The sequence below is a fragment of the Hyla sarda genome, chromosome 3 (genome assembly GCF_029499605.1).
Source record: "Hyla sarda isolate aHylSar1 chromosome 3, aHylSar1.hap1, whole genome shotgun sequence".
Lineage (NCBI taxonomy): Eukaryota > Metazoa > Chordata > Amphibia > Anura > Hylidae > Hyla > Hyla sarda.
Window position 1 is genome coordinate 375014384 of NC_079191.1, and position 13719 is coordinate 375028102.

General features: G+C 43.5%; 1 protein-coding gene and 1 long non-coding RNA gene across 3 annotated transcripts in view; one reads left to right on the plus strand and one right to left on the minus strand.

Moving 5' to 3' along the window:
- The window catches only part of LOC130362811 (uncharacterized), a 53948-nt gene that overhangs the window by 34285 nt on the left and 5944 nt on the right, over positions 1-13719 (minus strand). The window contains exon 1 of one of the 2 annotated variants that reach the window (XR_008891578.1): positions 6113-6199. The exons of the other annotated variant lie outside the window; for it this stretch is intronic. This is a non-coding gene — a long non-coding RNA (uncharacterized LOC130362811). Of the gene's footprint in view, positions 1-6112; positions 6200-13719 lie in introns of those variants that run through there. 2 annotated transcript variants of the gene reach the window in all.
- ANKEF1 (ankyrin repeat and EF-hand domain containing 1) overlaps positions 6287-13719 on the plus strand; it is a 44531-nt gene continuing 37098 nt past the window's right edge. Inside the window, exons 1-2 of the mRNA XM_056567859.1 lie at positions 6287-6440; positions 9070-9450. Coding sequence (XP_056423834.1) covers positions 9093-9450 — 358 coding nt within the window. The 5' untranslated portion in view covers positions 6287-6440; positions 9070-9092. The remainder of the gene's footprint in view (positions 6441-9069; positions 9451-13719) is intronic.

The window sequence follows — 13719 nt, forward strand, 5'->3', positions numbered from 1 at the left end:
GCAGGACCGGGACCCAGGACGTACCCATACATCCTGGGTCCTTAGGAGGTTAAAGAGACCTGTGAAAAATGAAAGAAGCAATCTGGTTGCTACTGCGCTACTCTTCCTCTACACCGGTTTTGATAAGTCCCCCTCATAGTTTTTGCCTCCGTATAAATCACTAGTTAGACCACTTATGGAGTATTGTGTCCAATTCTGGGCACCTGTATGTAAGAAGGACATGGCTGAACTGGAGAGGATGCAGAGGAGGGTGACAAACATAATTGGTGGTATGGGAGGATTACAGGACCAAGACAGGTTATCAAGCTTGGGGGTATTTAGTTTGGAGAAAAGACATTTTAGGGGAGATCTGTCACAGAATCAGAAAAACACCTTTGAGGACTATGAAAACTACAAATTTTATTGGTAATACTCTAAAAAAGGATCCAAAGATAAATGGACACCTATTTCACATAAAACAACAAAACAATAATTAATATATGTGATGTGAATATGTGTATATATGGAAATGTTAGGAGTTGATACTTGGATAACAATTGGTATATACTGCAGGACTCGAGGGGAATGTAGGAAGGAGATGGTGCCCACCCTAAGCTAATGAGCCCCCCTCACTGACCCTGCCTCTTGAGGGACCTATCTCCCCGATAGGATGGCCTCAACCACAGTGACATTCCCTCCTTGATGCTAATGTGCACAGGAAAAAAATAATAAATTGGGACAGGTAGTACTACCGTGGCCAGGACAAATAGATTGAAGATGTATATGTAAATAAGGAAGATTGGATAATGGTACAACCCTATACATGATGTTTGAATATATACACCGTGTCAAAAATCGAACGTGATTGTGAGAACTCAATAGTCAAACGCCCCCTCCCATAGACATGCATTGAGGGGGTGAGGCGGGATGTCATACGGGGGCGGAGTCGTGACATTACAATACGGCCCCGCGGTCGTCACACTGCACACTCGGAGCCTCCAGTGCTGCGGAGATCTCGCAAAGATGAGTGCTGAATGACAGATTGCGGGAATCCCCAGCAGCGGGACCCCCGCGATCAGACATCTTATCCCCTGTCCAGTGAGGATGCCAGATGTCCCTCAGATGGGCAGGATAAGTAATTCGCTCATCTCGGCCAGAGTGGAGGATATGCTGCTTGGCTGGTCTGTGAGCCGCTGACCGATGTAACTGATATGTTGCTGGCTGGTTTGTGGGCTGTAGGATGATTACCTGGTCAGGGTGTTTTAAACATCTGTGCTGGGAAGACTTCCGGGATGCCGCACGTGTGCAGCGGCGCCGGGAATAGGGACGCGCCGTAAGCAGCATCATAAGACAGCTTCCGGTCAATGAAACGTATATATGTGCTCCACAATATATTTGTATATTTATAGTGGAGCGCAGATACATTCCAGAAGTAAGTTATGGAGAGCTATAAGGGCCACATCGCAGATGCTCATTGGCAATCTACTCTACGTAGATATAGTGCATATTGTGCTATACTAGTCTGGCTGGATTGCACAGTAATTGTTCTCCAATGTATGGGAGGCTAATATTCAGCCCAAAATGAGTAAAAAAAACATTAATAGGGGTAAAATATGATGTCTATAATACTTGTTATTCTGTTATAAATGGCAGATGACTTCCTTAATGTTGTGACATTCTTAAATAGCAATGACATGAACATGAGGTTCACTTCAGAATATAGTGACATGGAATTGGAGTTCCTGGATGTGAAGGTGGGGGTACAAAGTGACTGAGGGATATAGAAAAGAAACAGCTTCAAACTCCCTGCTGCATTTTGACAGCTATCACCCCGTTCACACCAGGAACACCATCCTGTATGGACAACTGTTGCGCCCAAAGCGCATTAATGGTTCAGATGAGGCTTTTGAAGAACAGGCGGCTGCCTTGATCAGCACTCATTATTCCAAGCCTATCAACGAGCAAAGAAAACGAGTAGGGCTGAGCTCCTAAAAAAGAAGAAAAAAAGACAGGAAGGAAACAATAAAAAAGCGGAGGAAGTTTTTGTTTCTCTTTCAAGTACAGCCCCATGTTAGTTTTTTTTTAAAAATATATATATAATCTATTATAGCAAATTGGGGCATAATTGAAAGAAACCCACTAATAGGTCCCATCAGAGACCCTTGGTGACTTTTAAGAGGACAAAAAATCAGAAAAACAAGCTCGTAAGCAGGACATTTAAAGAAGCAAGCACAGAGAAGAGTCAAATGTCAGCTAAAGGTAATTTTCAATGCGGTAGATGTAAGTGGTGCCCACAATTCATGGGAAATCTTTTGGTCAGCTGTAGTTTTTAAAATGTTGTTTTCCTAAACTTGTTTTTTAAACGTTGTTTTGATTAACTCCTCCTGTTTCTGACGTCACTTGGTTAGTATACATTTAACAGGTGCGAGGAGCGGAGTGAGGGAGGGTCTGTTGAAGCACACAGGCGCGTGAAACAATTGTTACCTGTTACAAGCGAACTCACTGGCGTCCCAGTCTGGACGGACGAGACACTGAATGTAAACCTGCACCTTAAAGGGGTTCTCCGGCGCTAAGACATCTTATTCCCTATCCAAAGGATAGGGGATAAGATGCCTGATCGTGGGGGTCCTGCCGCTAAGGACCCCCATTATCTTGCACGCAGCACCCAGTTACAATCAGTCCCCGCAGCACGTTCGCTCCGGGTCTGATTACTGGCGATCATGGGGGCCGGACAGCTGTCACCCCCCCTCCCATAGGCTTTCATTGAGGGGGCGGAGCGTGATGTCACATGGGGCGGGGCCGTGATGTCACAATGCTCCGGCCCCCGTGATCCCCAGTAATCAGACCCGGAGCGAACGTGCTCCAGGGACTGATCGGGGTGCTGCGTGCAAGATCCCGGGGGTCCCCAGCGGCAGGACCCCCGCGATCAGGCATCTTATCCCCTATCCTTTGGGTAGGGGATAAGATGTCTTAGCGCTGGAGTACCCCTTTAAGATGGAATAAAGAAAATAAGTATTTTACCTGGTGAGTGCCACTGTTTATTTTTCTTCTTGGACTGTTATAAATGGGGTACACATGTTACTATATGAGGTCCATCTCACAAGATGTTGGATAACAATGGCCACTTGATTATTGAAATAGCTAATGTGGACAAATATGATAAACATTGATAGCAATGAACTGTCGCAACTTGATTACATCATAATAGAAAAGATATGGTAGAGAAAAATTCTATTTAGAACTGAGATAATAATAATGATGACAGTTAGATAAAAGAAGCAAAGGAAAGAGTATCATTTAAAGGGGTACTCCGGTGGAAAACTTTTTTTTTTTTAAATCAACTGGTGCCAGAAAGTTAAACAGATTTGTAAATTACTTCTATTAAAAAATCTTAATCCTTCCAGTACTTACTAGCTGCTGAATACTACAGAGGAAATTATTTTCTTTTTGGAACACAGAGCTCTCTGCTGACATCACGAGTACAGTGCTCTCTGCTGACATCTCCATTTTAGAAACTGTCCAGAGCAGCAAATGTTTGCTATGGGGATTTTCTCCTACTCTGCACAGTTCTTAAAATGGACAGAGATGTCAGCAGAGAGCACTGTGCTCGTGATGTCAGCAGAGAGAGCTCTGTGTTCCAAAAAGAAAATAATTTTGTCTGTAGTATTCAGCAGCTGATAAGTACTGAAAGGATTAAGATTTTTTAATAAAACTAATTTACAAATCTGTTTAACTTTCTGGCACCAGTTGATTTAAAAAAAAAAGAAAAAGTTTTCCACTGGAGTACCCCTTTAATCCATTGCGGAGTAAGGATTTCATCTGGAAAATCCATTTAGCTTCCTTGCAAAGTAGTTGTTTGTCAATGTTACCACCTCGGCCATTCCTGCATAGAACTTCTATCACTTGAGAATAAATATCAATGGAACAATCAGAGTGATATTGGCGCATATGAGATGCCAAAGGCTTTTCTCTTGAGTGTTGGATATCACCCAAATGCTCTAAGATGCGACGCCTCAGTTCTCGGAATGTTTTGCCGATATACGCTTTAGGGCAAGGGCAGGTCGCTTGGTAGATAACACATGTATTTTTGTAATTAGCAAAATTGTAATTGTTATACAGTTTATTTTAAGAATAGCTCATGAATTGTTCTGATGTTTTCACATATTTGCAAGCTTTGCAATTCCCCCATGTGCCTACTATTTTGCAATCTAACCAAGAACCTGCTGGTTGGGGTGGATTGCAATGACTGTGGACTAAGTGGTTGCCTAAATTACGTCCCCGCCTGTAGGTGATGAGTGGTTCATCGCCTACTATTTTGGAAATTATGGGGTCAGTATGTAAGATCGGCCAAAATTTCTTGATGATATGTTTGATCTCCTTGGCTGCTGAATCATAGGTTGCTATGGACTATGGGCAGCCTCTGCCCTCTTTGATGGAATAAGTAACTGATTTCTCTTACGGTCCCTAGCATGTTGATATGCATTTCTGAGGATAGAGTCTGGATATCCTCTTGAGCGAAAGCGGTCCCTTAGGTCTAAAGGTTTAAAGGGGTTCTCCACTGCCCTGTCTTCCGGAGCTCCGCTCGCAGCATCCGGAAGTTTATTACTCCGGACGTTGTGTGTGGGCTTCCGTGTTCGAGGCCGCCCCCTCGTGACATCATGCCACCCCCTCAACGAAAGTCTATGGGAAGAGGGCGCAACCGCTCGAGGGGGCGGGCGTGACGTCACGAGGGGGCGACCTGGAACTCGGAAGCCCGCACACAGTGTCCGGAGTAATCAGAGGCGCTCCGGAAGAAAGGGCAGTGAACCCAGGGCAGTAAAGGGAACCCCTTTAAAGGTGGAATCCAAAGAAAAGTTCCTCCATGTTCTTAAATATTGGCCTTTCGGTATGCCTGTTTTTCAAGGCCTGGGATGATTGGCTATCCCAACGAAGCAATGTGTTACCTGCTGTCGGTTTACGATAGACACGAGTATCGAGTCCGCCGTTGGAATTGCGAGCAATCGACACATCCAGGAAACAGACACTATTTTTGTTGATTTCATAAGTGAAATTTTGACCAATCTGATTGATGTTAAGTTCACTGCCAAATTGTTCAAAACAAGTTTTAGAGCCTGCCCAAATGATGACAATGTCATCACTATATCTGGCCCAATATTCAAAACAATCAGAATATTGAGCCCTACTGTCCCCAAACGCAATCACTTCCTCCCAATAGCCCAATACAAGATTGGCATATGTCGGTGCCACGGGACTGCCCATGGCAGTCCCTGTGATCTGATGATAGATACATGAGTTGTATAGGAAGTAATTATGTGTGAGGATATAATTGACCAACGTCACAACCAATTCAGTATGCGCAACATGATGGATGCTACGGCCCCTCAAAAAAATGGGAAAACAACTTGACTTTTGCACACCTACCCAATCATGAGAAAATCGACTACTTGAGAGTCATAAAAAAGTAACTGCTACAAATTTGGCACAAAAACGTAGTCTTCATACAATGATAAATTCCCTTTTGCGCAGCAGGGGACCCAAAGAAGTGTACTAAAGTGTTGTTTCTTTTTTTATGCACTAGCACCATATTTATCACATTCCCTGCGACCATTTAATAAATTTGGCGCACGTACACATTCATAAAAAAGGTCAAAAAAAGATTTCCCCCAGACTAATATTGATAAATAGCCTTTTCCATGTGTTAATACATTAAAAAAAAATATTATTTGCCTAAACTTTAGACAAATAAAAATTAAAGCAGTCCAAAAAGCAACAAAAAAGTGAAAATTTTAGACTCCTTTGCTCAAAATACACTGTGTGAACACAGCCCTATAACATGGCACCACAATGCTGCCCATCAGATCTCCATGACAACCCTAATCATACTGATGCCACTGTACTCTGCTGCCATCTACAGGGCTGTAATGGGAGGGGAACATACTGGTAGCAGAATTGTACTTTATTCTTTTATTGCATTGTTTCCAAACCAGAGCGCCTCCAGATGTTGAAAAACTACAACTCCCAGCATGCCCGGACAGCCAAAGGCTGTCCGGGCATGCTGGGAGTTGTAGTTTTGCAACAGCTGGAGGCACACTGGTTTGAAAACACTGTTATTGCCTTATTTTCACCTACATACCACACTCGTCCTAATGTGACAGAAGCATAAGATGCACCCCAAAAGTGTTTTGTGTGCAAACCATGTCCGCTATAATACTGAACACGCACTGCACTGCACTGCGCATGCGTTGTAGGAATGCTTATCCGCGCATGCGTTGTAGGAATACTTATCCACGCATGCTCAGACAGACCGCTACATTGTATCATGGTTCCCATGGAGACGGAGCGGCGCGTCCTTCCTAACACTCAGCTCCGGCTATAGGAATGCAGAGAGATCTCCGGGATCTGAAGGAGGAGGCGGAGGAGGAGACGTGCGGGAGATCCCGGGCTCAATCTCCATAGAGCAGGTAATAAATGACCTAATAGGACTCCATGTGTAGTGGGGGGTGTGAGGGGTGGAGGAGCCTCAAATAACTCCACCATTTCTTTATATTAATGAGGGACTTGACCCTTTATGTGGAGCAGCTCTATAACCCACCCATACGGTGTCCATTTTACGACATCGTCAATCGTCAGCCGTAACTCTGTCCTCCCTCAGGTGAAACGGCTTCCCGCCTGCTCCCTCGGACCAATCGCCGTCAGTCGTCTCTCATCCGAAACGCCGTCGTCCAAAACGCCGTCATGCCTCAGACAATTCTCCCTCAGACGCAACTTCCTGCCGCATAGTGTATAGCAGCGTCGAAATTGTGAACCTTGTACGTGTGCTGTAGACACTACATGTGAGTCTGTATAGCAGAGCCGACATTGAATAGCGTGTACAGCAGAAACCGTATAGCAGAGAGACGACACTGACTATACGGCAGGAACGTTTTTCGTCTGAGGGATGACAGAGTTTTGGATGAGAGACTTTAGGATGACAAAGGAGGGAGTTGCGGCTGACGCCTGACGGAGATTGGTCCGAGGGAGGAGGCGGGACGCCATTTCACCTGACGGAGGACGGAGTTACGGCTGACGACTGACTATGTCCTAAAATGGACATCGTACACCCATAATTGATTATGAAGAATTGTTCTGGATAGTTCTATCCATATGTTTATTGCACATGTGGCACCATTTGGGGGGGTTGCACATTAGCCAAAAAGATATAGATGTGAAACATCTACAGGAGTCATAGGCATCTGTAGAAGTTTTACCAGACAGGGAACATTATTTTAAAGGGTTACTCCACTGGAAAACATTATTATTATTTTTTAACCCGTTAAGGACCGAGCGTTTTTGCACTTTAGTGTTTTCCTCCTTACATTTTAAAAATCATAACCCTTTCAATTTTGCACCCAAAAATCCGTACGATGACTTATTTTTTGCTTTGTATACTTTGTAATGACACCAGTCGTTTTACCCAAAAATCTACGGCGAAACCCAAAAAAAATTGAAGAAAAACACCATTTTGTAGGTCCATACGATTAAAATGATACCCTACTTATATAGGTTTGATTTTGTCTAACTTGTGGAAAAAATCATAACTACATGCAGGAAAATTAATATGTTTAAAAGTGTCCTATTCTGACCCCTATAACTTTTTTCTATTTTTCCACGTATGGGGCCGTGATCTGAAGTTTTTATCGGTACCATTTTTGTTTTGATCAGACTTTTTGGTCGCTTTTTATAAAAATTTTTATGGTATAAAAAGTGACCAAAAATATGTTATTTTGGACTTTGGAATTTAAACTTTTAAGGAAGAGGTTAAATCATGTTTATTAACTTTTTTTTTTTTGCAATGTTATAGCCCCCATAGGTGACTATAACATGCAGTATTTATTCAATACACTGATCAATGCCATTGCATTGCAATGCATTGATCAGTGTTATCGGCGGTTGATTGCTCAAGCCTGGATCTCAGGCTTGGAGCAATCAGTCACCAATCGCACACGCAGGAGGCAGGTAAGTCACCCATCTGATGCATCCTAGCTGATCGGGACATCGCGATTTTACTGCGATGGTCCCGATCAGCCCGACTGAGCTGCTGGGAAGCTTTCACTTTCACTTTAGACGCGGCAATCAAAGTTGGTTAAAGAGTTAATGCCGGACATCTGCCTGAAAGGGGGATGTCCGGCATTAACCATGGGTCCTTGCTGCTGATAGCGGCCGAAACCGTGCGGGTATGATGCGAGCTCAGCTCCTAAGCTCGCTTCACAACCCTCCCGTGCCGCAGCACTGTTTAGAAACAGCATTTTGCGGCAAGGGGTTAAAGACTCATGGAATCATAAGTGTAATCCTTTGTGTGTCTATAAAGCAGTGGATATTGACATGATTGTTTTGGTCTTATTGGCAATGGGCAACTGTGCAGGTTACACGTATGGTATGTCTGCCTGTTTTTTTTGTAGGATATGAATGTAGTCCTTCTTTTGCTGCTATTAGGTTGTGTTTCCACATTGTGGACAGAAGCGTCTCCAAATGCGGCGGCCAAAGGCCAGTTTAGTTCACAAGTTGCACTTGTTTCAGTCTGCAGTTTTGTTTCCTTCGTTTATTTTAAGACCCCTGGTTATACAGTGTGTAGCTTGTTCCTAGTTTCAGTCTTTTCTCATGTGTATCTTGGCCGATTCATTTCAGTCTTTCCCCTTCTACTGCCCATGAGGCTTTCTGGTCTCCCTTGTGCTCACAGACACTGATGAGTGTATGATTTCCCTCTCCTCCCTGCATAGTTTGCTTCTACCCTTCTTCTCAGCCTATGTGATCACCCCCCTCCCTTCGCCGACTGCCTAGTGTGTATTTCCTCCCTATCTATAAGTCTGGGCCTGTGTGATCTGCCCTTTGTGAAAACTTGGATGTTTTTATCCCTCTCCATTTTCTCTTATGCTGTGTACAACATTCTCCTCCCCCTTTGCCACTATGTCTAAAGAGGGCCAAACACCTCTACCTAAGGTACCTAAAGACAAAATCTAGGAGTATTTTCAACTTTTTGCACTGGTATATATAGAGTACATACGTTTTTTATAGCATCACTGAAATTCTTTGTTATTTGCATTTTCTTAACAGAAACGTCACAGAATTTACAACAAATGGCATTAGAGTCATCTGTAGCAAAAGGAAGACTAGAAACTCTACAGGTCTACAAAGTTCTTCAGTGCGTCAGAGAGCAAGACAAGGAACAGATAGAAAAACTCACCAGACTTGGCGTCCCAAACGTCATAAACCTTACTGAGCCCAACAATGGAGACGGTGTTCTACACGTGGCTGCTGTGGCCAATAACGTTGACATGTGTCACTTCTTGCTCTCCCTTGGAGCCAATCCTAACATGCAGGACTTAAAGGGATATACACCAGCCATGAAGGCTACAGAATTAGGTCATGACTTAGTGCTGGAGGTGCTTTTGCAGGCCGAAGCTGACATGACCGTTGTGAATAAAGAAGGCAAAGGTGATTTGTTTACTACAAATGTATTCCTTATGTTTTATTTTCTATAAAAAAAAATTGTTGTACCTGTACCCATTAACACTTCAGCAAGGCATTGAATTTGTTTAGTCTTGAGAAGAGACACTTAAAACATACCTGTCAGGATATGTTTAGAACTCCCGGGCAATTTTGTAGCTGGAGACTTGCCCCGAGATTATGTGCTCAGGCAACGTATGGAGGGACCCTCGTGATCAGCCATCTTATCCCCTATTCTTTAAATAGGGGATAAGATGTTTCCGGGTGAGTACCCCTTTAACTCCAAAGTTTTATGAAAAATTACTATAGTTCAGCACTGCATAATAGTCATTTTTCATAATTACACCCATGGTCAAATTGGCACATAAATATCTGAATATAGCTTTTAACCTCTTAAGGACCCATGACGTATGCGTACGTCATGAGTCCCGGTCCTGCGATATAACGCGGGGTCACACGGTGACCCCGCATCATATCGCGGCGGGCCCGGCGTCATAGTGAAGCCGGGACCCGCCTCTAATAGCGCGCGGCACTGATCGCTGTGCCGCGCGCTATTAACCCTTTAGTCGCGCGCTCAAAGCTGAGCCGCGCGGCTAAAAACGAAAGTAAAAGTGCCCGGCTAGCTCAGGGAGCTGTTCGGGATCGCCGCGGTATAATCGCGGCATCCCGAACAGCTGTAGCACAGGAGGAGGTCTTCTTACCTTCTCCTGTGCTGTCCGATCGCCGAATGAATGCTTCAAGCCTGAGATCCAGGCTTGAGCATTCAATCGCCGAAAACCCTGATTGATCCATTCCTATGGAGATGGATCAATCAGTGTAAAAGATCAGTACATGCAATGTTATAGCCCCTTATAGGAGCTATAATATTGCATTAAAAAAGTGTAAAAAAATCATTAACCCTTTCAATTATCCCTTCCGCTAATAAAAGTTTGAATCACCCGGCATTTCCAAAAATAAAAAAAACATTATGTAAATAATAATAAAAATAAACATATGTGGTATCGCCGCATGCGGAAATGTCCGAATTATAAAAATATACCACTTTTTAAACCGCTCGTTCAATGGCGTACGCGCAAAAAATTTCCAAAGTCCAAAATAGCGCATTTTTGATCACTTTTTATACCAATAAAAAGTGATCAAAAAGTCTGATCAGAACAAAAATTGTACCGCTAAAAACTTCAGATGACGGCGCAAAAAATGAGTCCTCAAAGTGCCCTGAACACAGAAAAATAAAAAAGTTATAGGGGTCAAAAGATTACCATTTTAAACGTATAAATTTTCCTGCATGTATTCATGATTTTTTTCGGAAGTGATACAAATTCAAACCTATACAAGTAGGGTATCATTTTAACCGTATGGACCTACAGAATAAACATAATGTATCATTTTTGACAAAAAATGTACTGCGTAAAAACAGAAGCCCCCAAAACTTACAAAATAGGGTTTTTTCATCAATTTTGTCGCACATTGATTTTTTTTCCCGTTTCACCGTAGATTTTTGGGTAAAATGACTAATGTCATTACAAAGTAGAATTAGTGACGCAAAAATTAAGCCATTATATATAATTTTAGGTGAAAATTTGTAAGAGTTATGATTTTTTAAAGTTAAGGAGGAAAAATTTAAAATGAAAAAACGGAAAAAGCCCGGGTCCTTAAGGGGTTAATTCTTAACCGTTTTCACTCCTCCCCTCCTTGGTTGAACTTTATAACGTGTCCCATTGACAAACAGGACTTTCCTGACAGATTCCAGGGAAAATTAAACATGTTCAATCCACCGCTGGAATCCAAATCGTTGTTGCATTGTAGAACTTCCAACGTGTGAACTGAGCATGACAAAACCTATTGAAATTATTAAAGGGGTACTCTGCTGCCCTAACGTCTGGAACATTCTTGGAGCGGGTGGCGGGGCTTGCGACGTCACAGCCATGCCCCCTCGATGCAAGGCTATGGGAGGGGACGTGCAAGGTGCTGCACAGAGATCGCGGGACCCCCAGAGGTGGGACCCCCGCGATCAGACATCTTATCCCCTATCCTTTGAATAGGGGATAAGATGTCTAGGGGTGAAATACCCCTTTAAGCAGTGGTTCTCAACCTGGGGTACAAGTACCCCCAGGGGTACTTATCAGTTCTCCAGGGGGTACTTGAAAGCAAATCAGTAATGGCAGCCACAGCCACTGGTTACTGGTCTGGACCACTTTGAAAGAAATGGTAGGCTGACATCTCTGCACCGAGGAACGGAGCAGGAAGACAGCAAAGGGGAAGCACGGGCACTGGGCTGCTGTGGGCAGTAACTACCATCAGCTTTGTTGCTCCTCTGCCCCTGCAGACAAGGAACCTACTGCTTTGAGCCCTAGCAATAGGTTCCAAGAACAGAGGAGCAATGCAGCATCAAAGTGGGACAGTATGGTGGCCTACAACTATATATGGGGGCAGTTTGGGGGCCTAAAGCTATATTTCGGGGCATAGAGGGGGCCTAACAACTTTATGGGGACGCAAAGCGGGTACTATTACTGTGTGTGACAATAAACATGGGGAGTTTGTAAATAGGTGGGTATTGTACTGCAGAAAAGAACCTAAACTGTTTGTTTGGCTGCTTCTGTGGAGAAGTCTTGTATGGAAGAAATCTTAATGGCGGTCTAGGCCAGATAGTGAAGAAAAGAAAAGTAAACAACTCCGGTTAGAGAAGACGTCACCTGTCAATCGGGGGACTGGGGTGATAGGGAGAGGAACAGGGGGCCTGTTATAGAGGAAAGTAAAGCATATGAATTATACTATAATCATTACAAAATGTCTCTAATATGGGGTACAATTTTTGGGGAATTGGCTGTCAAGGGGTACTCAGGCAAAAAAGGTTGAGAACCACTACCTTTAAGACATAATTGGGGTTGGAATTTCCACAAGTAAATTTTTCCTCCGATTCTCCGTGGTGTGAATGGGGCCTAATTCCTTTCATGCACCACTCATTTTATATTTGTAAAATTGAATTTCTAGTTAAAAAAAACAACAGATACTAAAATCTGTTGATCAGATAGTCCTTTAGCCTCTGCAATGAATAACTTTTTATGCTGGCTGTCATGTTCATCATTTAGCAACAAATATCTTAGGTGGCAGGTGACAAGGCTGAATCTCCTTGGAGATCTGGTTTACTCTCTATATTGGAAATGGACTTGTGATGTGCGATGATTTACACTCTATCACTTCTCAGCTCTTGGCTCTAGTATTTATTTCTATGTGATGTGTCTAAAGAGCCTATGGATTTGGCCGACCAGCAGTGGACCTTAAAGCGGTACTCCGCTGCTCAGCGTTTGGAACAAACTGTTCCGAACGCTGAAGCCGGCTCCGGGAGCTCGTGACGCCATAGCCCCACCCCCTTATTATGTCACACCCCGCCCCCTCAATGCAAGTCTATGGGAGGGAGCATGACAGCCATCACGCTCCCTCCCATAGACTTGCATGGAGGGGGCAGGGCTATGATATCACCAGCTCCTGGCTCCAGTGTTCAGAACAGTTTGTTCCAAACGCTGAGCAGCGGAGTACCCCTTTAAGACCACAAGCCTGTGTCTAACACTTTCAGACAACTAAAGGAGATTCACCTATAACACCCAGGCTTTAATGTATTAGGGTCACACTTGACTTTTTACTGCGTATTTACTACTACATATTTTCCTACTCACTGAAGTCAATGGGTAACAAAATATGCAGCTGATTTTGCTACCCATTGACTTCAATGAGAAGGAAGATATGCAGCAGCAAATACACAGTAAACTATAACATGTGTGACCCTACCCTTAGGGTCTATTCACACAGCAGAATTTCCGCCGGCGGAATCTGCTAGCGAATTTCCGCCTGAAGTGAAAGCCCAATACACTTCTATGGGTTTCTGCACTCCCGTTGACACTTCAGAATTTCTGTAACGGGAGTGCGGAAACCCATAGAAGTGTATTGGGCTTTCACTTTAGGCAGAGTTCAGCTGTGTGAATAGACCCTTATGGTGTTTTTCTAATCGTGAAAATGTTGGACTGTCCAGAGATTTCCTGTTAATCTGGCATGTCTAAAAGGGCACCTCTCAGAATTATAAAAAAAAAAAAATCTTTGTAAAAAAGTGCCTTTTTGACTATAATAATATATTAAGTGCCAAGTTAGGGTAAAAGTGCTAAAGAGGTGAAACTACATCTCCCAATATCTAAGCAGCGGTAGGGGTATGCTGGGAGTTGTTAAAGGGGTACTCCGGCCCTGAAACATCTTATCCCCTATCCA